The sequence below is a fragment of the Rhineura floridana genome, chromosome 2, assembly GCF_030035675.1.
Source record: "Rhineura floridana isolate rRhiFlo1 chromosome 2, rRhiFlo1.hap2, whole genome shotgun sequence".
Classification (NCBI taxonomy): Eukaryota; Metazoa; Chordata; class Lepidosauria; order Squamata; family Rhineuridae; genus Rhineura; species Rhineura floridana.
In genome coordinates this window covers 116,206,828-116,233,270 of record NC_084481.1, presented here as the reverse complement: position 1 = coordinate 116,233,270, position 26,443 = coordinate 116,206,828, and the positions used below count along the sequence as shown (strand labels likewise).

Sequence of the window (26,443 nt, the reverse complement as noted above, 5' to 3'; positions counted from 1 at the left end):
GATTTTTGGCACTTCTTTGCCAACGATCATTACAAATTCCTATGTGGACAGAAGAAAGTCCATACTTTTTTCTTCTCAGATTGCATTTCACATACTAATAATTTCACTTTTTTTGTTGTGATTTATTTACTTACAGTATTTACTCCCAAAGTCTCAAAAATTAAATGTGAGCCTGCTGCGCCAGAGTGTGGAAAACCTGTCACATTATCTTGTTTAGTGAAAGATTTCTACCCACCTGAGTGTGACATTTGTTGGAGAAAAGACTTTGAAGAACTGATTTATGCTGGAAATGAAGCAGAGGACCCACAGCTGGACCCAATATCAAAGCTGTACAGCAGGAAAAGCCAAGTATCCTTTATACCTAAACCAGAAGACCATGCAGTAGACTTCATTGTTGAAATCAATCATTGTAACAAAACTCTAAGATTCAGATATCCACTCCTGTTAAAAGGTGATTACTCAACAAGTTCTTGTGCAATGCACAAATACTTGAGTTTCCTGTCAAAACTGTTTATATACAATTCAAGATGCATAATGGAATTGTTTCCTTTGTGTGTATTTCTTGTGGTCTCTGATCACTTATGTTGAAAACCTCCTGATGGTACATGGTGAGGAAATGGCTTCCACTGATGATTCAAGCATGCATTTAACTTTTAGAGGTGTGCATTGACTCTGCATACTTCCTGAATTACAGAGTGGTGGTTCACGTGAAGTTTTCACATGCCCAGATCAGACTGACCTGTTGATAAGGTATCTCAAATCATATCACTGACTTCCTAAAGTCCTGCTTCGTTTGTGGACTTGGGTGCCCAGACAGGCTGCATTTTGAAAGCAATGGCTGCATTAAAACAGAAAAGCAAAGCACAACCAAGTTGACTAGGAAAATGACCTGAACTTGAGTGAGGACAGAGTGGAGAGTTTTGATGGATGGGACCAGATTTTAATCACTGTGCATTGTTTTCCCAAGGCACTCCAGTCACAGTGATTTGGAGGGATTAAAATCTGTGTTTGTTTTTCATGTGGATTTGTGCTGTTTTTTCCACCACCACCTCTTCTGCTATGCAAACCAGTGGAGATCTCTGTCTCAGGGATGAAAGGCTGTATCCCCAAAAATCGGGGGGGGGGGCGCAGAAGCCTTGCTGGCGAGGGTGATATTTATCCCATCCTTGTCTTTCCTGGGGATCCATGGTCTTTTTCAACCACCTCTCCCTATGATTCCTATTGAACCCACCCCCAAACTATAAGGTCTATTGTTGTGTGGGAGAACCACTGCAGGTATCATTCTGAAATTTTATAAATTCATCCCCATGGGATGATTAATCCTGCAAATTGCATCCAATTCTGTAAAAAAAATAAAAATATCGCCATATTTAGATTTCCCATTATAATGAATTGGGGGTGGGAACAAAGCTTTATTTTTAACAGATCTAATTTGGTCCTAATGAGATGAATTGGAAAGATCCAGAGTGGGCTGCTTCCGAAAGCTACAGATACAAATCAAATCGTGTGGCTGGTGTGCACCCCTGTTATTTTTGTCATTCCTGATTAGTATTAAAAGAGCCCAGTCTAGCTTGGGAGGTTTCTTCCTCCATCCCTGTTTGTCATTAGGTGGTGCTCTCATGGCTTCATCCCACGGAAAATTGCAATTTGTACCTCTGCATCTGCAAAGGATGTAGAAGTGTCCAGTCCTTTAATGAAATTACAGTTTAGAAGTTTTCTTGGGTGAAGTTAGGAAAACAAATTTAAAACTGGTCTGTTCATCTTTGTGGGAAAATTGTAGCAGCAGTTAGTGACAAATTACAAACCTAACAAACATTATGGTGAAGACTATTGAAAACACAAATCAAAATTCAAAACAGAAGCTTTCATCTGTTTCAGTCCAGAAAGTTCAAATATAGCATGTTTTATATCCCAACCTGGAGAAAACAGAACCATGTGTATAAATTTTATCACTCACATGATATATCTGTCCTGACAATTCATATGATCATCATATACATGTAATAAATCAATCAAAATAAATATGACTATCAGATATGTTAGAGTATACTGAATACTGCCACTGCTGTCCTGCCATGGTATATGCTCTTCTCAGTTCTCCCCATACTGAATTATATTGCAGATACAGACCAGTTTTGAACTAGTTAAGCCTGCAAAGCTTTAAATTTTGTAAGACTCCTGAGACATCACAAAAGATCTCCAATTCTCAGCATTCCTTGAGAGCAGCCATAAAAAAAACACAAATCCAGGCAAGCTTTGTAGTGTTGACAAGACTATGCTGTTAATTGCTCACCCCATCCTAGAATTTCATCAAGTTTTGTAGTGAGGCTGGTGGACCAAACAACTGTAATTTTCCCAGCTTCTCTCTGCCCTATCTTAAAGCCATTGTCTATAGGCTTGAGATGGAGTATCTTGCATAGGTTGGGGACATGAAAAGTGTAAACATTAATTCATTTTACTTTATATGCCATACAATTATACAGCCACAAGAGTGGCTGTATACTATAGCCAGCGGGGATTTTTCACATTCCGCAATGTTAAATTGAAAATACCCCCTCATGCCATTCTGATGCTTCCCATAAGCTCATTTCAAAACAAAACCTTACATAACTTATAGTCCTGAACTCAGAAACACTTGCTTAACAACCCTGTCAATTTTCATGGCGATACACAAAACAGTCAGAGAGTATAGACAGTTCAAAGTGTAAAAAGAGAGAGAAAAACCTCAGAGCCCTTTTGGACTTTAATTAAAAATCAGCCATGTTCACAGAGTACCTGTAATCCTAATACTGACGTTGCCCCATACTCTGACCTTCATCTGCTGCATTTTAAAAGTTTAAAAAACGCCTGGCAGATTTTTAATTAATTTAATAACTTTTGGCTGGGACCCAATGATAGTGCGGAGCATGCTCAGTAAGAACCAACAGTGTTCTAAAAGCCTCACAGCTGCTGGGCTTGCCTAATCAGAGGGCCACACCCACACCAGACTTTGATTTCATGTGAGGCAGTCATGGCTTCCCTCAAAGAATCCTTGGAAGTGTAGTTTGTGAAGGGTGCTAAGAGACTCCTATTCCCCTGAGAGAATGGTTAACAGTCAGCCACTCTGACTGAAGGTCTGTGAGGGGAACAGGGCGTCTCCTAGCAACTCTCAGCACCCTTCACTAACTACACTTCCCAGGATTCTTTGAGAGAAGCCATGACTGTCCAAAGTGAAATAAAGGCCTGGTGTGGATGTGGCCAGGGAAAGCTTTGGTTTAAATTTGGGTGGGAGGCTACATGTATCTGCTGTAGAATAAAAAGGTGGGGGAAAGGCTGAAAAAGAATGATTCTGTTTACAATGTTTTCCTTTTGGAAAGGAAAGGGGCTTCCCTTCTGCCCAGTGCCCACCCACCCAATCTCCTCCCCTCCCACTCCCTGCCCCTTCCCTGGGTCAGTGTTGGACTACGACCTGGAAGACCAGGGTTCGAATCCCCACACAGCCATGAAGCTCACTGGGCGACCTTGGGCCAGTCACTGCCTCTTAGCCTCAGAGGAAGGCAATGATGAAATCACCTCTGAATACCGTTTACCATGAAAACCCTATTCAAAGGGTCGCAATAGGTGGGGACTGACTTGAAGGCAGTCCATTTTCATTTTCAAACATGATTGCATAGAAATAAATCCCACTGAACTCAAAAAATATGCAAATGATCAAACCCACCCTCTCTTCTCTTTCCTCCTATCCCCTCCTCTTGCCCCTTCCCTCCCCCTTCCTTTGCCCCTCACTCCCCTTCCCCTTCCAATCCCCTCTTTCCCCATCCCCTTCCCCCTCCTCCCCTTCCTCCTCCCCATGGTCAGTTTTACCTATCATCTTAAACATGATTGCACGGAAGTAAATACCACTGAACTCTATAAGCATGCAAATGATCAAACCTGCTCTCCCCTCCACCTTCCTTTGCCCCCCTCCAATACGCTCCTTCCCACTCCCACTCCTCCTCCCCCGTGGTCAGTGTTTCCTATCCTAACCAAGATTGCATTGGAGTAAATCCCATTGAAAATAAGCATGCAAATGATCAGACCTGCTTTTCCCCTCTCCTCTCCCTTCCTCCTCCCCTGCCCACTCCAGCCTTCCCTCCCCCCCTCCCTCGCCCGGTCAGTTTTACCTATCCAAAGCATGATTGCACGGGAGTAAATCACACTGAATTTAATAAACATGCAAATGATCAAACCTGTCCTTCTCCTCCCCTCTCCATCCTGCCTCCTCCCCTCCCAGTCCTCCCCTCTGCATTTCCTCCCCTCCCTCCTCCTCCTCCTCCCCTCCCCATCCTCTGTGGTCAGTTTCACCTATCCTAAGCATGATTGCAGGGGAGTAAATCCCACTGAAGTCAATAAGCATGCAAATGATCCATCCATTCTCAGCAAACTTGGACAGGATCCCATTTCTTACCTCCCGGATTAAAAAGCAGGGAAATTCACTAATAGGCAAAAAACCTTGCGGTTTAAGAACGTACCTATAGCCCACAGCTATTTCTATCAAACTTTAAAAAAGCAGGGAAATTGGGCAGCTATAGTGAATGCACCAGGGGAGCAGGAGACCTGAACTCCTCTCTGAGATATTGTACTGCCCTACAAATTGGTCAAAATACAAACACCATTTGGGTTGGTCTTTCAGAGTCCAATCCACTTCCTGTGTCGCTTGGAAGAATTTGGTAACATGTGCCTCTGAGCATATGGTGAGTGGTGGCAACATGTTACCAAATTCTTCCAAGCTACACAGGAAGTGGATTGGACTGTGAAAGACCAACCCAAATGGTGTTTGCATTTTGACCAATTTGTAGGGCAGTACAATATCTCAGAGAGGAGTTCAGGTCTCCTCCCCAGGTGCATTCACTATAGCTGCCCAATTACCCTGCTTTTTTAAAGTTTAATAGAATAGCTGTGGGCTATAGGTATGTTCTTAAACCGCAAGGTATTTTGCCTATTAGTGAATATAATACTAAATACCATAGAATTTAATGGTAGAAATACACCATTCAAATATTAAAAAGCCCCAAATGGTTCTGACGTAAAAAGGCAGCGTAATCAAAAATTGAGACAGCAGGTGTTAAATCAGTATGGAAGACTATGTTTTATTTGAGGGGAAAATACTTCAGAAACAGAAAGATTTTCAGCATTCATCTGGAGTGATTGCAGGCTAGGTGCCAAGTAGTCTCTCCTAAGAATTCAAAATTGGGCCACTGTTAAGAAATCCCTAACCCACACCTTCACCAGTTGCTCTCATGTAAAATGTGAGACATGGAGAATGGCCTTCCCAGGCCATCTCTTGGAATGGAGAGGAACCAAGTGAAGGCACTCCCTGTGCTGGCCCAGGCCATTTAGAGCAGGCTTCCCTAATCTTGGACCACAAGAGGTTGACCATTGGCTATGCTGGCTGGGGGTGATGGGAGTTGTAGTCCAGCAACATCTGTGGACCCAAGGGTGGGGAAGGCTGTCTACAGCTGCAAAGACCCCAACCAGCACTTTGAATTGTAGTGCATATGTAGGTACCACATCTACTTTTCCTTTATAAATCTGAAGCATTGGTTTCATGCTTTTTGCTTACGGAACACACTCAGTAACTGGTTGCGTTATGGCATGTTTTTAGTTAAATACAAATGTATAATTTAGGTTGCAGTTCTAAGCACTTTTACCAGAGAATGAAATTCAGTGGGACTTACTTTTAAATAAACCAGCTGTGGATTATACAGTCTTGTATCAAGTACCAGATGTATGGCCTTTTGTTGTTTTTGCTATATACCTTCAAGTCGATTATGACTTATGGCGAACCTATGAATCTTTTTTGGATATATTCATAGGGTTTTCATGGTAAGAGGTATTCAGAGGTGGTTTACCATTTCCTTCCTCTAAGCCTACGGCACCCGGTATTCCCAGGTGGTTTCCCATCCAAGTACTAACCAGGCCTGACCCTGCTTAGCTTCCAAGATCAGACAAGATCGGGCTTGTTCAGGGTAGTATGGCCATAGGGCCTTTTAACGATAATTTAATATAAAAACAAAAGAAGTTTTGTGGCAATTTAAAGACTAAGGGCTGTGCTAAACTAAACAGTTCTGCTACCTGTGCATTGGAATTTCCACTTGTTCTCCAGTGCCCTTATGCCCTCTATCCCTAAATCTGCTCTGGAACCCCACAATAGATTTAGCAGATGTGCCGGGAGTACATGGGGAGAAGAGAAGGAGGGGAAGTTTTGTTCTGTAGCCAAAAGTGCTTGCACTACCAGAAGTGTTTAGTTAGATACCACCCTTACAGATTTGCTGTGGCATGAATTTCTGTGAACAAGAGCTAAAAATGTGTGCCCAGAGGGCCATGAAATACAAGAGGTACTGTCTGTGACATTCCTGTGCAAAAGCTAAAACACAAGATAAACAGGGTGACATTCAGTAATTGTTACCTCTTTCTTTTTGTGGTCTTTTAATCTCAGTTATTTTCTCTGTACCTGTATATATATGTGTGTGTGTGTGAAGCCCATTGAGGATACAGCTTGTGCATATGATAAAGTGAGCTGTAGTCCATGAAAGCCTATGCCACAATAAATCTGTTACAAGGTGACACGAGACTCGCTTTTGTTTTTGCGTTAACAGACTAACATGGCAACCCATTGCAATTTGTCACATCTAATTTAGTGCTGTATAATACTGGATGTATTGTTATCCTTTGAATTTAAATATGATTTCCAATCCATTGTTGCTGAAGGAGTTGCACTGGTTGCCGGTTATTTTCCGGGCCCAATTAAAGGTGTTGGTTTTGACCTTTAAACCCCTATACAGTCTCGGCCCACTTTATCTGAAAGAGCGCCTCCAGCTTCATCAAGGATGCCCCGCAATAAGATCAGCCTCAAAAGGCCTCCTCTGTATCCCACCAGTTAAAACAGCTAGACTGGTGAGGACTAGGGAGAGGGCTTTTTCTATTGTGGCTCCCACTCTGTGGAATTCCCTCCCAAACGATCTCCGTCATGCCCCTCTATGATGAGCTTCCGCCGGGCCTTGAAGACCTGGCTCTTCAGACAGGTTTTTGGGGTGGGTTAGGTTTATTACTACTGTTGAGATTTTAATGTTTTAATGTATTTGTATGTTTTTATTCTGTACGTCGCCCAGAGTGGCTGGACAACCAGCCAGATGGGCGACTAACAAATCTAATAAATAAAATAAAATAAATAAATATCTGTTTCTGCCTTTTTGTAGGTTTCCCCAAAGTTAAAGATATTATTCTGGAACCAAATGACCCTGAATATGGAAATAGTTTGTCTCTAACTTGTGAAGTCATGGATTTCTATCCCAGTGACATTGAAAGTCAATGGCTTGATGGGGATAATACAGTAAAGACTGATGTAGACACAAAGGGGCCACTGGAAGATTCAAATGGTTGTTTCAAGTTATTTTCTGAGTACAGGCTTAAACCTACAGCTTTGGATTATGATAAGACCATTACTTTCAAGGTGATCCACAACAAGCTTACAAAACCCATTATGAAAAATGTGTATCTAAAGCTCCCAGGTATGTACTGAGAATCTTCTGGTCTTCTTTTTCATCTTTTGGCAAAGTGTGATATTATTAACAGATTTATAAACCACTTCATAGTCTTATGCCATTGAAACATGTTTTTTTTTAATCAGTTGAGTTTATTTGTATGACGCAGTGAGCTGTGCCCACAGTGTGTTACAAACATTCCTATATCAAAATAAAAAGCATTGGGGTGGGAAGTTAGTTTACAAAACATAAATAAATTCAAATAGGACAAAAATAAACAATTTAACATAGAATACATTCAATATTACCAGTGAAATAATCTTAAGTGTGTCTTATTGCTGTACACCAAGAAAGTGTACTGGAGTATACAAGATAAAAATTATTATTATTATTTATTTTTTATTATGTATTACATTTTATACCGCCCCGTATCTGAAGCTCTCTGGGCGGTTTACAACAATTAAAAATATTAAAAAACAAATATACAAATTTAAAAACACATTTTTATAAAAACAATTTAAAAACACATGCTAAAATGCCTGGGAGAAGAGGAAAATCTTGACCTGGCGCCGAAAAGATAACAGTGTTGGCGCCAGGTGCACCTCATCAAAAAGGAATTTAAATAAAATATAACAAAACAAGCTCTAAAACAATACAATCATTTCAACAAACTCTGAAAACAATAAAACCAATTCTAAAAATCAACAAAAACTATTTATGCAGATGAGGAACACCACCATTCTCTATTGAAGAACAAGGTAATGTTATGAAATGAATCTGTTTCTTTTGCATCTTGGGAGATATGACATGTTTGTTACTTTACTAGGTGTATAGCTATGTCTCTACTACCAATCATGCTTTCCTAGTGTCTGATATTTTTGAAGTACCATCAGATTTTTTTTAAAGTCCAAGTCTTCTTGCAGACTTGCATTCAGTGGTTCTGAAAATTCCCTGAGGCGAAATAAGGTAAAAATCCAATGAAAAACAAAATCAAATGTTCACACATTGGCGGTGATAGTAGTAGTTCACCCAAGTTTTTAGAGAATCCAAAATCATCTTTTCAGATGTATATAGTCCATGCTCTGGTAACCTCGAAGTTAGATTACTGCAATGCGCTCTACGTGGGGCTGCCTTTGAAGACGGTCCAGAAACTGCAGCTTGTACAAAATGCAGCAGCCAGATTGATAACAGGGACTAGGTGTTCCGATCATATAACACCGATCCTGGCTTGCTTTCATTGGCTGCCTATATGTTTCCAGGCCAGGTTCAAAGAGCTGGTTTTAACCTATAAAGCCTTATATGGCGCGGGACCACAATACCTGGTGGAACGCCTCCCCCGATATGAACCCACCCATACACTACGCTCTACATCGAAGACCCTCCTCCGGGTACCTACCCATAGGGAAGCTTGGAGGGTGACAACAAGGAAAAGGGCCTTCTCAGTGGTGGCCCCCAAATTATGGAACAATCTCCCTGATGAGGTACGCCTGGTGCCAACATTACTATCGTTTCGGCACCAGGTTAAAACTTTCCTCTTTTCCCAGGCATTTTAGCATTTTAGTATGTGTTGAAAACTGTCTTGATTCTTCTGGGTATTTTATAATTTTAAAGTTTTTAAAAAAAGTTTTAAAATTTGTTTATATGTGACCTATTGTATTTTTATGTTTGACTGTTGTGCACCGCCCAGCGAGCTTCGGCTATGGGGCGGTATAGAAATTTAATAAAATAAATAAATAAATAAATAAATATTAATCGAAGATGAACATCCTCACAACCCTGCTGATTTGAAATGTGACATTTCAGATTTCCTTCTTTACTCTATGGAGATGAATTAGGATGAATTATTCTTTATAAAATTCCTATCTTGGGTAGAAGAAAGTTTATAGAATAGGCTTATGTTACCTGTGAGTAAAATGTGTAATTCTGAGACCATATTTGAACCACACTAATGCAGACTGAGAAAACGAGGCATTGGCATGGTAGAAATTGCCAAACCACATAGCAGGCCACTTAACACAAACAGATTGCCATGTGGAGCTACTGTTAGGTGTGATGCTAACAGCCACCTATGCAGAAAGATGCAGGTATTTCCATTATCAGTTTGTGCTTGTAAAAAAAATGGGGCAGATCATGTTTTCACCATGTGCTCTGTAAAATCTTGGCTGGAAAACATGGAGTGACCTCACACAGAGCGGTCTCATGAAATGGTTTTTATGCACAGTACTTCAAATATCAAGCACAATTTGCCGTGTTAAATTAAAAATGCTTACATTGTTTCATTAATTACACTGACCAAATAGTCAGGAGGTCTTGGGGAAGGCAGTAGCTCAGTGGAAGAGCATCTGCTTTGCATGCAGAATGTTCCAGGTTCATCCCTAGCATTTCCAAACATGGCTGGAATGATTGAAATCCTCCAAGCTGCTGCCAGATGCTGTAGACAAAACTGAGCTAGTTGGACCAATAACCTGACTTGGTATAAGGCAGACATTTATGTTTCTGTTTTCTTGCATTGTCACTTCAAATACTTGTTTTCCTTTCCATTTAGCTATCTCCCCTCTTGTGTCTGAAATAAAGGCAAGACCAGTACAAAGTAACGAGAACATCTTTCTTGAAACCTTTATATCAAATTTTGCACCTCGCAACATACAAGTGACGTGGTACAAAGGGTGGGAAAAAATATATGAAGGCAACACCAGTAACATTAAGATTGGAGAAAATAAATTATGTTATTTTAAAAGCCAAATAGAGTTTAGTCCAAAAGCACTCCAAAGAGGCGTTGGGCAGGCAATCAGATGTGAAGTTAAACACCCAGCAACAAAGTCTTTTCAAGAAAAAAGCTTTGTGTTGAACGGGAAAGGTAAGAATAATGTTTAAATGTGTAGAAGCTTTCCAGATGAACAAATGTTTTCAATGCTGAATATGTAGATCTTTCTCAATTTTTAAGATGGATCCAGGCACCTCCCTTCAAAAGCCATTAATGTGAAAAATGGAAAGAAGTGATTCCACTCCTCAGCCTATTAGTCATGACTAAGCAACAGAAGTGCTTGTTGAGTTGTTCCATCGTATGTCACCAGTAATATCATGGCCACTGATATTAACCCAAAGGACTCCTCATTCCTTGCCATTTGGGGAATATTTAACTTAAGATTTAGTTTTGAATCGTTATGATCTGAACACTGCTATGACTCAAAAGAGCAGGAACACTTATGGCTACCTTTAAAAATGTTCCCCAGAAGTGCTCCACTGAGCTAGGACCCACCTTACTGTACTTGTTAATGCAGGCCCTTGAATTCTCACAAACCTCAGGCACACTTGGGAGCCGAACATGTGCAGCCCATGGTCTGTACAACTACTTAACTGCTGCTTGATTGCTGGCCGGTAGGTTTTGTGGCTGATCAGGTCAGCACTTGCGGTGGTTGTAAGGCCAATGGACTGCATGGGATCCAGCTCCCACATATGTCTGGGATTTGCTGGGGCTCAACAGTTCTACGCTGATGTACATGAGGGAAAGGGAGCAGGCACGTAGGTATGATGGGACACTTTTTGTTGATTGTGCCCTTAGGGGGCAAAATTGCACCATGAATCAGTTTGGTCCTTACTGCAGAAAAACATCCAGAGCTATATCTATTTCTTTCCAGTGCCAATAGTGTTGTTTATTAAATTTGTTGTTTATTAAAATAAATTTAATATATTAAATTTATATCCTGCCCTTCCTCCCAGTAGGAGCCCAGGGCGGCAGTGGTATGAGGAATGTCAACTGTAATTTTATTTGTAAAAAGGAAGAAGGTTTTAAATAATATATTAAACTGGAAAAATGAAAGTCCATCAAATGTGCTTTCAGTTTCATTTCATTGTACCAGGTCATCTTGAAAATCAGAGATGCTCATTAGGTATGGTTTAGGAATTCCATATATCATAGCATGTGTATTGACTATTGAGAAGACTAGTATCTTTGGTTGTTATAAGGTATAAAAATCAACATGATGCTCTTAGAACACATTAATCTTTTGCACTTTCATCTTGAATTTATCAAAGAATTAGATTTTTAATTTTTCCATTAATCCTTCCTCCCCAAAATGCTATACTTGGAAGACATATGAGTGATTTATTGACTAATTGTAGAACATTAATACAGATCAGTGGAGTAGCACTTTTATTGGAGGTATTTCTCTTATATGGCATGCTGTCTGTTCCAAGGCTTAAAAATAGTTAAATATTAATATTTTATTTCTTCTTTTTAAAGAAGGCAGCCTTGAGCAGCTACACACTTCCCCGGTAAGGCAAAACCACATAGGAAGAATAAGAAGTGAGTATTTATTACTATTATTATTATTAAATTCATTATAATTAATTAATTAATCTTATATCCTACCTTTCCCCTCCAAGGATCTGACAAGTGGCGTACAAACATGGTTCTCCCCTTTCCCAATATTATCCTCAAAACAACCCTGGGAGGTAGGTTAGACCCAGAGACTGTGACTGGCCCAAGGTCACCCAGTGAGCTTCATGGCTGAACAGGAATTTGAACCCTGGTGTTCCAGGTTCCAGTCTGATCACTACACCACATTGGCTCTCCTAAATGTACCTTTTGCTTAAATGTAGGTAAAATGAAAGTGCATTGCACATTGGTCCAGAGGTTTCATATCCTAGTTTGTAAGCTGAAAGAAAATCAGGAAACGGTGGTTTAGAAGTTTTTGAGAGAGAATGGGAGGAGAGAATACTAGGACACAATGTTTATTCACGACCTAATAAACCATGGTTTATTAGACTGAGATTATTGTATCTCAACCAGACCATTAAGTAACTCTAAATGTATACATTCATTGTAATGATGATCTGAAAGATCACCTCAGTCTATTCTGGTACAGGGCAGCAAAACATGTGCACAGGGATCCACAAACTGACATAAGAGCCACCTATTATTTGTGGCCACCACTTTCCCTCAGCCCTTTGGCATGTGCAAGGAAACAGGAAGGGTGAAGAGGAGTTCCTCATGTCATGTTTCTTCAAGGCAACCTGGGAGAACCTCTTCAGAAGTTTTCCCATGTTCTCTGAAGCATATAGTGGGCTCAAGGGTGGAAGTCTCGTGTCATGCTGAATTTTAGAGCACTCAGAAGCATTGCACGTTTCTCTTGGTCCAAACCTCAGTGCAACAACTGCCTGCCTGCTATGGACAAGAGGCATCTGCCCTGGCAACTTGATTTCATGGAGGCATGCTTTTGCATCACTTTCAAGGAATTCTTGAGGCATTATGTCCCACCTATGGCATAATTTCCTGGATCACTCAGTGCCACACTTCTGATTGTTGCCTCCCTGTAAGATCAGGTATATTTCTCCATTACCAATATTCAGTGAAAAATCACAAATGAGAATAAGCGCTGTGAGGCCCTTGAATATTACTGTAAGACATTTTAAAGTGTTGCCAAGCCACATAGAATAGTCTGAGAGCCCCTATAGGGCATGCAGTGGAATGTGGTTATTCAGGTTATTGCAGTGATAGATCTGGATTTCAGGATATCTCCAAGAACTAGGGATTTCTTTTTAAAAAAGTTCTCCTCTAATCCCTCGACTCTTCACCTTGTGAGCTCCCTCCCAATCCAGTCTTCATGTTCCTTCCTGTCTTCCCATGCTTCCCATGCCCCCCCTGCTTCCCATGCCCCCCATTCATTTCCAGATTTTTGAATTAATGTGTACTGTTGCTCCCACAGCTTGTTAACGCTGACCTCTCTCCTTTTTAAGTTGTAACAGCCTGACCTAACATAATTGCCTCTCCTTTTTACCCCAATTATTTTATCAAGGCTTTCATTTTGCCTCTTTCATCACATTCCCCCTTACTCTCCTGTCCTGGTTCATCTGTTGTTCTCTGCACCTGTCACTCACTCTGACTCCATCCAACATTCCCTCATACACCCCTGCTGTCAATCATTGATTCGCTCTTCAGTTACAAACACTCTCTTTTGTGTCTCCTTTGCCCTTTTAATTCTCCTACCCTTTTAATTAGCAGTATCTTGATTGTAGCTTCCATTTCCTTCCATTCCCAACACCAGTCTGGATGCTGGCGGAGTGGGGGGTGGGGTAACACATCATGCACTGTGAACAGACATTCAAATTTCCCAACTAAAGGAACATATGCAAATAATTGAATTTTGAACATCACAGTCGTGGACAGTTAAGATTAGTGAGATCTCTCTTCCACTGAGAGGTATGTCCTTCCAAAGTGCTTTCGTATTCAATGTGTCTTTCCCTAGGTTCTAAGCCCACCAGCAAAGAAGTAGCTATGCCTATGAAAATAGAGTGTGTCACCAGCAACCCAAAGCCAGGTGAGAAGGTGACTCTTTGCTGTTTTGTACCTGGAAGAAGCCTACAAGGAGCCTATGTTTCCTGGTACATAGGAATATTTCCAGTTGATGAAGAAATAAATAACAAAAGCTGTGAAGAGGAATCTGGTTTTATTTCATATGTGACCATTACAACTGAAAAAGATAAGAAAAATTATGAAATCAGATGTGAAGTTTGTGCAGATGAGGAAACATTGGAAGAAACCTTCATTTTAGAAACCCAATAAAGCATTAAGTAAAGACAGTGAACATTCAAATAAGCAACTTGGTCATGTCATCATCCTGCATTGGATGACTGCTGTTGATAACTTGTGAGCTTAGCTGAACTAATGTTCAACATACAAGGACGCTATGTAGATACGGAGGAAAGAAGAAAGTAAGAACCCACAACCCTGTGCACTCAGGGCCGACCTTGTCAGTATCAGTACCCCTCTTCTTGGTATCTTAGCAACATCACCCTGCATGTAGCAAACAGAAGCTGCAATCCCAGATATAACTGTACCCTCTAGCACAGCAAGGATGGAAATTTACAGGTTTAATACAATTTTATTATTTATTTATTTATTAGTGGTCACTTCTGCTGCACTGGGGTGTGTGTGCAGAAATCTTGCATTCGTGGGTTCGAATCCTGCCCAGAGAGGAGAAGGCCTGTGCTGAGGTGAGGGGCTCCAGACCTCCAAACTAATTTTTTTCCCTATGCAGGAGGGAATGGTGATGGGGAGCCAGACATCCCCTCCACTCCCAAAACATCTCATGTTTATAGAATCATAGAATAGTAGAGTTGGAAGGGGCCTATAAGGCCATCGAGTCCAACCCCCTGTGCAATGCCGGAATCCAAATCAAAGCATTCCTGACAGATGGCTGTCCAGCTGCCTCTTGAATGCCTCCAGTGTCGGAGAGCCCACTACCTCTCTAGGTAATTGATCCCATTGTTTTATGGCTCTAACAGTTAGGAAGTTGAAATCTGGCTTCCTGCAACTTGAGCCCATTATTCCATGTCCTGTATTCTGGGACGATCGACAAGAGATCCCGGCCCTCCTCTATGTGACAACCTTGTATGTACTTTGAAGAGTGCTATACTATCTCCCCTCAGTCTTCTCTTCTCCAGGCTAAACATGCCCAGTTCTTTCAGTCTTTCCTCATAGGGCTTTGTTTCCAGTCCCCTGATCATCCTTGTTGCCCTCCTCTGAATCTGTTCCACTTTGTCTGCATCCTTCTTGAAGTGCGGAGACCAGAACTGGATGCAGTATTCAAGATGAGGCCTAACCAGTGCTGAATAGAGAGGAACTAATACTTCACGCGATTTGGAAACTATACTTCTGTTAATGCAGCCTAATATAGTATTTGCCTTTTTTGCAGCCACATCACAATGTTGGCTCATATTCAGCTTGTGATCAACAACAATTCCAAGATCCTTCTCACATGTTGTATTGCTGAGCCAGTATCCCCCATCTTATAACTATGCATTTGGTTTCTTTTTCCTGAGTGTAGAACTTTGCATTTATCCCTGTTGAATTTCATTCTGTTGTTTTCAGCCCAATGCTCCAGCCTATCAAGGTCCCTTTGAATTTTGTTTCTATCTTCCACAGTATTAGCTCTGCCCCCCAATTTTGTATCATCTGCAAATTTGATAAGCATGCTCTATACCTCCTCATCCAAGTCGTTAAAAAAAATGTTGAAGAGCACTGGACCCAGGACCAAGCCCTGTGGTACCCCACTTGTTACTGCTGCCCAGTTTGAGAAGGAACCATTGATAAGAACTCTTTGAGTACGATTCTGGAGCCAACTGTGGATCCATCTAATAGTTGTTCCATCCAGCCCACATTTAGCTAGCTTGCTAATCAGAATATCATGGGGCACTTTGTCAAAAGCTTTGCTGAAGTCGACGTATATTATGTCCACAGCATTCCCACAGTGTACAAGGGAGGTTACCTGGTTTAGTATAGTTCTTTTAATTAATTAACTAATGATGCTGTTTTGACAGTTTGTATTTTGCATTTGATTCTTAATTCATAATGTTTATGTTTAAGACAATATTTTTATTTTTCTGTTAATTATGCTGTTTTGAATGTGTCTTTTATATTTGGCCTGAATTTGTAACATTTTTAAAAAATATTTTGTGATGTATAGTTCAGTGTTTTAATCTTGGTTGTAAACTGCTTTGAGATTGTTTCCCAAATAATATAAAGTGGTATAGAAATGACTTAAATAAATAAATAAATAAATAAATAAATAAAATTTATATCCTGCCCTTTTCTGACTACTCAAATGGAGTGGTGGGTGTGATTTGGTGCGTTGCTTCAGACAGCACAATATCTTGAGCCTGCCCTAAAGGCAGGATATAGAAGAGTAAAAGTAAATCGGAATAGTACATCAGAATAGTTTGTTACTGCATTAGAAATGGATGCTCTAGCTTAGTTCCAGATTTTCAAGCAAGGTAGGGATTTGCTCTGCACGCAAATTCTCTGGCCTGTTTAGCTTGATACAGTGTAGGTGCTTGTGGATGAACAGCTTTGTATCATGCCAGTTGGCTCATTTCTTCTGACTGTTATAGAAGGGCTGAGGACTCAGGTCAGGACTCAGTAGGGTCCTATCCTACCCGCCCCCAATCACCTTAACATGTCCATCATTTTTTTAAAAAAGGCAAATAGAAAGTAGAAGCTATTTAGAAATGTCTCCAACACCACTTCTGAAATCTACACATGCTCAGCATCCTTAAAAGTTGAACATGCTTCACTCTTGGATGATTGATTCCCACTGTTCTTCATAATCTGAAGGATCATGAAGCTCGCAGTCTCCTTAAATGTGTGCTTGATGTCTTCTTGTCTTTTAATAGCCTGTGTCTGGGACAGGACATGTTATTTTGTAACATGTATCCCTTCTTGCAACTGAATCAAAAATAGTACATAGAATCATAGAGGGAGTCAGTGAAATGCTTACCACTTTGAATTTGCAAAGTGACTGTCTCAGGTAGTTTCCCCTGAAATAAAGCTCTCATAGCTCAGAGTGCAGTTGCTTGAGGTCTGTGACCATTGTCTGCCCTCTTTTTGGTCACCCAGACTGATAATTGCCTCAGTAAGGCATTCTTCAGGTAGTCATATTCCATCTAGAACAGAGCCTCTGTATTTTTTAGAATATCAAGGGAGACAGAAGTTTCACTGATGCCATATCTCCTATGATGGTATTCTATTATAGGGAAAAATCTGTTGGATGCAATTTTCTTTAAGAACTTTTAAACATCAGTTTTCTTAATAACATTTCCTGTAGAGCTATGAAGGCAAAATAACATTGTTCTCAGTGGTGCATCTGGTTCACAGGTTGCCAATTAGCCATCCATGCATTATCTTCAAGCAGATTTAAGAAAACACTAGTTTTTTTTGTATTGTTTTTGAAACTTGTAACCAACTGGCTAATGCTCTAAAAGTGATGAAACAAGATCATAATAGAAGCCCCAAATTCTGACTCCCTTTATTTTGAGCCTCATGATTTTAAACCACATGCACTCACGGCCTTCTGCATCAGGACCAAGTAACACAATTCTTGGTAGTACTTCACTAGAAGACTATTAACATTCATGTAGGAAAAAAAATAATAAACACTTATTGGAAGCTGACAGTCGGAATCAAATTTATATAACATGTCCAAATGAATGATTTTTACTATGAGTAAATTTCTGGGTTTTTTTGGTACTAAAACAAACATTGTGCCAGCAACAGTTCAAAAAAGAACCATATATAATTGTTTCAATTCACTCAAGGTTTGTTTATTACATATTATTAGAATTACTTAATAGCCTGTCAGCTGCTGGAATTCCTCCCAAGTGGGAACTTCTCTGGCATGAGGAACTTCTTCAGGACATACCGGAGTGTTAATTCACTGGCTTGAATGGGTGTGATCCTATTACACTGAAACTGGATTCTTTGCATTGGTAACTCATGAGGAGGCAAGTAATAGTGAATTTGCTCTGCTGCCATTCCAAGAAATGCTTTTAATCTTACTAAATTCAGTGGAGGCAAAATTCTGTTGTCTACTTTTATTTGTGCGAACACCTCAATCCACCTCATCCTCTGTAGGCAAACTTTCAGCTCATTCCAGCAGAGATACTTCTTGATAGGTTGCTATGAGGTTGCTGCAGTGAAAGACACATACTTTGAATGCATTGAATTTTCTCCCAAATGTTGTGCTTTGTGAAGGTCATACCAAATTTGACTTATTATTAAAGCTGTCCTGCATAGCCTTGGGTGCTCATTCAAGTGCTCCTGCGGTACTCTTTATAGGATTGTTTCCCATTTTGAAATTAACTTCCTTGGGTTTAAGCATCCACAGATTAAATGCCTGGTATGGTTTTATGTTACTGAGTTGAGGCAGAAGCTCACCAGACTGATAAATAGATTGATAGCTATAGCCATACAGGTGCTATTTTATCTCCCCTGGAATTCAGTTCTAGCCCTGCTGCTTGTAATAAGAACAACTAATTGTTCACAGGCGGCTCTTGCCTATCCTTACATGGTTTTGTCATTCAGGGTTTGCCATACAGATCTTTCAGAGATGGAATGCATAGCATCCTATGGGGTGCACAGGCCAGAGCAAAATACTCTCCTTTGTTTTGCCAAATGTAGGATCAGGTTTTAACTTCAACTGTGTGTTGTCTGCCCTACTATTGGATCTGATCAAGAACATTTGTCTGTAGGTTAAAGTGTGTATCCTACTGTACCTTAGGACCTTTGCACTGGCAGAACTGAATGAGCGGTTGCTGCTGTCAGCAAGGAGGAAAGGATAGGCCTGGATTCAGTTCCCCACACTTCAAATAGATTAGCACTGTCAGATCTGACATAGCTGATCTTCACATTGGCACTGCCCACATCTGCAGCCTAAGGCGCTGGAAATCGGTGTTGTTGATTACTCCACATAGGACTTTTTGCACTGTAAAACAATACAGAAATGAGATCTGTATGCAGAAGCCTACTTTGTATCCTTTGCACTCTTCCTGGATCAGGGCAAGTTACGGTGTGGAAAACATAGGGGTTTTTTTCCATTTATGTTGGGATTCAGGCCTGGCACCAGCGGGTGGCCAGGTTAGGCACTGAGAGGGGCCCCTGGTGGGAGTAGCTTCCGCTCCGATATCCGTGCTATTATCAGGTCCCAGAGTGTGTGCCCCATGACCTGCTGCTGACGTGGACTGCAGAGCGGCAGCCACGCTCCCAGGCAACATTCTGCTGCTGCCACAGGCTAGCCATGCAACTTCCTGTGCCACTGCAGCACCACATCAGCATGCTGTGGGCACATGCTTACCCTGATTTTGGACAGTGGGAGGCATGCGTACACAGCGCACTAATCTGCTGATGCCGCTGGGCCTTTTTAAGCACCTGGAGGTGCCTGCTGCCACTGCCTGTTGCTGAGGGCCTCTGCAGTCTGGTGCCAGTACTGGGATTCATAAGCTGGTATTTTTCTTTACCAAGAGAAAGTAATCTAATCAAAGCTTAACTTTGCCTAAATTGTGCCTTTACTTCTCTTTGGCATTCTTTAAAATCCCTTTCTTACTATCCCCAAGTTTTTTCAATTGATTGTGATAATATGTGTGTGCTATCTTGCATCAAAACCATCTTTCATAAGACCACTGGTTAGGTTTTTTTTAAAGAAGTGTTTTCTTACAATGGCAATTTTATTGCTTTCTAAGTATAGGTTAATATGAATAACCAAAATCACTCAAAACATATTTGCAGCTTGAATGTAAGGAACCATTAATCTGAAAAGCATCAGAATTTATCAGTGTGATACAATTCTTATTTTAGCATAAGACTAAAGACAGAATCAAAATCACTGGTCTTACTAAAATTGCATGCCATTTATAAGAGCCTTTGAGACCTGACTGATGTTTTCACCAATCTTACTTAAACCAAGATTTATCACATTATTACTATTTTCTTTGACATTTTTTCTTTACATTTAGATGATATATCTATCAGAGATACAATACTTGGGCCCTTGAATAAAAAAACCCTATTTATAATTGCATTTTCTTCAAGTGTTTTGCATGCCCTTGAAACAGGTAGACAGGAGAGGGTGTAATACAGTAAGTACAGGAATAAATCAAGCTGATCAACAGGCCACATAAGGTCTCAATTTAAAATAATTTTGGTCCAAATGAGGCTGATTCAGTTTTAATCCAAGTCTTCTCATTTTACAGTGTAATCCTGTGCCTGTATAACTTGGAAGTAAATCCTGCTGTGTTCTATGGGACTTACTCCCATTTAAGTGTGTATAGAATTGCAGCTGAAGAACAAATTCACACAGTTTTCTTTATGGGCCATGGATAATCTGCTTCACAGAGTTGCTGCCTTTTGTCCTGACAACAGTTTGATGTTTCAGATAGGAGAAATGCTCCATCTGTTCAATTTGTATCAGCAAACTGATTAAGAACACAAAAGCAATAATAACAGAAGAAAAAGTTGTAACTTTACATGGACAAGGGACAATTGTGTATGCCTTAAACTGGGTTGTGGATTAAGCTAACTGATGTGTTGCCAGACCTACAGAGAAACAATACTTTGAATGACAGGAGACAGAGATGCTAATTGTACAAACACAATACAGTAAACTCGGGGGGGGGGGAACCTCAGGCCTGTGGGGGCAAATGTGGCCATCCAGGCCCCTCAACACTCTCCCAAGCCCCACTCCCTCTCTCCAGACCACATCCATCATTGGCTCTGCTTCACACCCTGAATATTTTTGCCTGGCTGGAAAGTGTCTTTGAACTCCAGTAACGCCTCTTGCTTGTATGGCTGGAGGATAGAGAGGGGCGTGTGAGGGTGTTAGAAACTAGTGCACTGTACAAAGGTAAATGTTGCATTGATTGTTCCACCCACTATACTTCTGGCCCCACCCGTAACTGTGGCCCATGGAAGGTTTTTCAGAAGGGAATATGGCCCTTGGACTGAAAAAGTTTCCAACCCCCTGCATTTAACATTTTTAACTGTAAGGGTGGTTTCACATGCCCAGTTTCTCAACTGGACTTTTGCACTTGCCATTTGAACATACACAGTGGGATTTGGCAATGATAGGTCATATGGATTAGACTGATGCAGTTCATGAGCTGAAGGGTAAGGAAAAAGAACTCATCTGCTGTTAGCGCTGCCATTTTTTTGCTTTGATTCAGTAGCAGCAATACTGTGGAAGCATTTTGGGGACATCTCTATTGTCATTTTGGTCAGGAATGGACAAACAAAAAAGAGGATAACCACTGATACCCAGAATTACATGAAGAAGAGGAGAGGGACCAGGCTTGGGAAATGCTGGGACAAGGGATATAGGAAATAATTTGACATGCCGTTTTCACAGTTTGGCACCCTTCCTCTAGATATTTGGTGTTTAATTTGCCTTGAATTGAACTCAAATGGATTTGAGGGCCAAACTCCTCACCCAACAGAATACCCCAGGGTTGCATTTATACTTTTCACTGAAATTATACAGCCACAAGAGTGGCAGTGTATTATAGCCAGCATGGATTTTTCACATTCTGCAATGTTAAATTGAAAATACCCCCATGCCATTCTACTGCTTCCCATAAGGTCATTTCAAAACAAAACCTTACAAAACTTACAGTCCTGAACTCACAAACACTTGCTTAACAACCTTCTACGTTTTTATGGCGATACACAAAACAGTCAGAGAAAATCAAGAGTTTTAATTAATTAAAAATTAGCCACAGAGTACCTGTAATCCCATTACTGACTTTGCCCCATACTCTGACCTTCATATTCTGCAGCTTAAAAGTTAAAACAATGCATGGCTGATTTTAAATTAATTTAAGAAATTTAACATTGAACTCTATTATAGTGTCTGGCATGCTCAATAGGAACCGTAAGTGTTCTAAAAGCGAGACTCATAGCTGTTGGGCTTGGCTAATCAGGGCCACACCTGGTTGATTGCAGGTGTTGCCACCACTCACCATATGCTCAGAGGCACATGTTACCAAATTTTTCCAAGCTACACAGGAAGTGGATTGGACTGTGAAAGACCAACCTGAATTGTTTTTACATTTTTACACATTTGTAGGGCAGTACAATATCTCAGAGAGGAGGTCAGGCCTCCTGCTCCCCTGGTGCATTCACTATAGCTGCCCAATTTCCCTGCTTTTTAAAGTTTGATAGACATCTGTTGGCTATAGGTATGTTCTTAAACCACAAGGTTTTTTTGCCTATTAATGAATAGTCATTGTTTTGATGGGAGAAGGCCCTGTGAATAACTTTTGAAAATATCCTTTGCCATCCAGTCCTGATGTACCATATTGCCTGACAAAATCCACTCACAAACACTAATGCTGCTAATTAGCAGCTTCTTCTCCCAGTCTGAATATCCCCCAAAGCTTCTAGTTCTCTACAAGTATCCTTCACATGTGCTCACTCTCCAAAATCATCTCACATGCCAAACAGCTGCTCTCATCCCAAGGCTACCCTAAAACAGTGCTGCCTGATGCAAATGGAACCCCACCCCCAGCAAGGTGCATGGTATCCAAAGTATTAACAACAACAATTGCTGCCTGTTTGTGACATCTCACTTGAGGCAGCAGTCTCACTCTACCTAATGAAAGGGCCAGCCCTGATACTGCCAGCACAAACACCCCCGTTATCTAAGTCTTTTACAATGACCAAAGTCAGTGCAACCATGCCATAATCGTACTCCTTGCCTTTAATTTGCAGTTTCATGCTCAATACACACTGGCAACTGTGCTGCTATTTGTTTTATTATAGATGCACGTCTTTACTCTGGTCTTCAACACCTGAGATGTATATTTTTAGGCCTCACTCTATTTTCTGTGATGTTATTTAGGTTTTTTTAACTGTTTTAATTAGGTGTTTTAAAATTGTTGTAACCGCCCTGGGACCTCTGGGTGAATGGAAAGTTGTTATTTATTATTATTATTATTATTATTATTATTATTATTATTATTTAAAACTAATTAAAAGTTAAAAAAACCTAAATAACATCACAGAAAATAGGGTGGGTCCTAAAAAATATACATCTCAGGTGTTGAAGGCCAGGGTAAAGATGTACATCTTCAGCATTTGCTGAAAGTGTACAATGAAGTTGCCAGATGCACCTTGATGGGAGGGAGTTCCACAGCTTAGAGGCTGCCACAGAGAATGCCCTCTCCTGCGTCGCCACCCCTGAACTTCCAATGGCGGTGAACCTACCAAAAGGGCCCCTTCTGCTGATCTCAACACCCAAGAGGGTTTGTAGCAAAGGAGGTGGTCTTTCAGATATTTAGGACCTAAGTCATTTAGATCTTTAACCACTAACATGAGCACCTTGAACTGGGCCTAGAAATGAACTGGCAACCAATGCAGCTGTTTTAAAACAGGGGTTATACGAGTTCTAAAAGGAACTCCCACCAGCAATCTGGCTGCTGCAGTTTGGACCAGTTGAAGTTTCTGAGTCATCTTCAAGGGCAATCCCATGTAAAACGCATTGCAATAATCCAGTCTGGAAGTTACCAGAACATGGTGCACTGTGGTCAAGTCTTCTCTGTCCAAAATGGACCAGAGCTAGAAAAAGGACTCCTAGCCACTGAGGCCACTTGAACCTCCAGTGACAGTGTTGGATCAAGCTGCTGACCTGCTCCTTCCAGGAAAGAGTAAGCCCCATTCAGAACAGGCTGTCTCCCCACCTCCTGGACATGAGAACTCTGGACACATAACACCTTTGACTTTTCAGGATTCAACCTCAATTTATTGGCCCACATCCAGTCCATCACTGCCTCCAAGCAGTGAGTTCAAAACCTCAACTGCTGATTCAGATGGAATAGAGAGGTAGAACTGGCTGTCATCTGCATATTGATGGCACCTCACTCCAAATCTCCTGATGATAATGTGACGCCCTTCCCTGGCTCTCCCTGTCAGGTTCCTACCTGCTTGTGGCTACTACCTTTCACTAGGCACCACCAGGGACTCCACCAGGGACTCCACCAGTCCGGACTGTCCTTTTTTATGGTTTCTCTCTCTGCTCTAGCACAGATCTCACTAGATCCCTCTGCTAGGCAGCACCACCAGTCACGTCCTATAACCAATGTTCCCAGAGACTTTGCCTGAGCCTCTCTCTGGTTACTTTTGTGACTGCGTGCTTATGCTGTTCCCAACCCCTTTGTATCTATATAGATAACTCATATAACTCTGGGTTGCGCTGGATACTTGTAATGTTATTATTCTTCTCTTCACCGCTGCCACCATTCGTTACTGTTTCCCTTCAGCTTTGCCCTCCCTTCTGGTCTGTGAAAACCCCAGCCAAGGATTAGGCCTTTGGTAAACCAAAATAGTATTTATTAAATATCAGAAATAACAAGATTACTTTTATAATGGTACATAAGCATATGGTTTCATCTATTCCTGTGATACTTGTCTTATTATTAACTAGAACTCCCACTCCCTTTCTCCACACTCTTCTGACATCCACCAACTAACACCCACCTCCAAACACCACCAAAACAACCCACACTAACATCCACCCAGATTCAACTGTCATTCTTCCATTTATACTCCCAGCCATTCAAACGCTCAGCCAATCATCCAGCATTCTACTGCTCATCTACTCCCCCCTCCTCTTTCACTCCACTTACTATATATCTTCTATACAAACAGCACTTACCATATTTACATTAATACAGGAACTTCACAGATAACTCCCAGTGGCTTCATATAGATGTTAAAAATGGGGGACAAGATGGAACCCTGCAGAACACCACAGGATAATTCCCACAGTGCTGAACAATAGCCTTCCATAACTACTTTTTGGAAGCGGCTCTGGAGGTATGAGCAAAACCACTGAAGCATAGTAGAGTTGGCAGGGACAGCCTTACATTGCGGCATGTAGCAGCATCCATTGGCAGATCAGCCTTTCCCCACCTTATTAAAGGCATTGCTTCTAAACTCAGAAAGATGGTTCAGTGTAGTGTGCAACTGAGCAGCTTGAAGCTACAGTGAGATGGAGTGATAGCTCCAAACTAGTCTGTGAGTATGTAGAACCAGGGAGTTGGCCAGGCAGAGAAAGTGGTCCTGAGGAATTACCACATGTGATTTCAAATGTGGGGAGGGAGGATATGACTATGTGTCTTTCATAGATGGAATAGTACACCTGTTATTATAGGGAAGAAAGGAAACATCTTGAATATGTGTGCATATGGAGGACTAGGGTTAGTATATTATTATTAAGACTCCAAAAAAGCCCAAGGAGTATACAGAACTAGAATTCATAAGGGAAAATGAATAAATCTACTGCCATTTAATTAATAGGGTAATCCTATATGTATCGACTCAGAAGTAAGCCCATTGAGTTCAATGGCACTTATTCCCAAGCAAGTGTATAAGGGATTGCAGCTTAAAGTTCTCACATTCTTTGTTAACAACAACAAATACAAACAAAATGGGAGTTAAAATACTGGGTAATTACAGTTTTGGGTTCCTATTTAAAATTTGAAAGAAAGGGAAAGATTACATTCAGAAATGACCCAAATGTTACTCTTATCTGTCACTATATTTTTGACTACCCCCCCTTTTTGCATCTCTTACTTTACAGACATATAAATCCAGGTTTCTTGCAATTATGGTATCAGTAGCATTGGGTCCTGACAGCAATTATTATAAACTCCCTCCATGTTCCCCGCATAATGACACACAGAACAAAGGGAATCCATTAATATATAAATTTTGTCAAGCAACTGGAGACATAAAAAAGGTGCGTATATGGACTCATGGATAAACCTTCCATATTTAGAATGTTTTTTGAACAAGCAATCCTCATGCAGACTTGCGCTGCCAGGTTCAAGGCCTGAGACTGATCCTGTATCTTTAGGAGAAGAGAAAGTCAGCCAAATGCAGGTGTTCTTGCAACATGGGAAAAACTCAAGGTGGAATTCTGCCTTCCCCCTGCACTACTTTTAAAGTAGTAAAGTAAAGCATTTTAAAGTAAGCATTATGGATCCGCAGCCACCCACACAAGTGAGTTTTAGCCAGCGGGTGCTGCATTGCAGGGGAAGGGGAAGTCTCAGGCCTCCCCCCAATGCTTTAGCTCCCCCCCATGAAAAGGGGAGGGGTTTGCTGGCATGTTGCCACCCAGACTTGGTGGAAGGGGTGCGGGCACTGAAGCAGTGGTAGATTAGTGGGTTGATGCTCTTACGTGCAGAGTAGAGTGAGAGGTACAAAGTGCTCTAGGTTGTCCCCTCTAACCCAAGACGCTGCCGCCTTCAGTCTCTTGATGCTGCGGGAGGGAAGGCATCCATCTTCTTGATCCTCTTGTCTGTCCCCTTCCTCGCCTGCTGTTGCCAACAGCTGATGAGGGAGGGGGGCAAGTGACAGGGCCAGCGAGGGAAGAGGTTAGAGTAGCCCAGGGTGGCCTCCTGCTGCTTGGGAGACCTAAAGGTACATGTCTTCGATGTAGAGGAAGAAGTGGTAACCCTAACTGTACATCTCTACAGGGCCTCATCAGATACACCTTCCTCCCTAGGTTATATCTTTCGCTGTCTTTCTGACGCTGTTGACTCTTTGGGTCATATGGGCAGCCTGCATAACCTTTGCTGGACTTCAGGGGCTTTCAGGGTGGCGGCAGCAGCAG

The 26,443-nt window shown here is 41.2% G+C and overlaps 1 protein-coding gene and 1 pseudogene across 1 annotated transcript in view; one reads left to right on the top strand and one right to left on the bottom strand.

Moving 5' to 3' along the window:
* NCR3LG1 (natural killer cell cytotoxicity receptor 3 ligand 1) overlaps positions 1 to 16,039 on the top strand; it is a 37,895-nt gene extending 21,856 nt beyond the window's left edge. Inside the window, exons 7-11 of the mRNA XM_061610252.1 lie at positions 137 to 451; positions 7,218 to 7,529; positions 10,048 to 10,359; positions 11,746 to 11,808; positions 13,751 to 16,039. Of these exons, the coding sequence (XP_061466236.1) occupies positions 137 to 451; positions 7,218 to 7,529; positions 10,048 to 10,359; positions 11,746 to 11,808; positions 13,751 to 14,067 (1,319 nt within the window). The 3' untranslated portion in view covers positions 14,068 to 16,039. The remainder of the gene's footprint in view (positions 1 to 136; positions 452 to 7,217; positions 7,530 to 10,047; positions 10,360 to 11,745; positions 11,809 to 13,750) is intronic.
* On the bottom strand, positions 5,886 to 6,004 carry LOC133378674 (5S ribosomal RNA; annotated as a pseudogene).
* Positions 16,040 to 26,443: the final 10,404 nt, after the last annotated feature.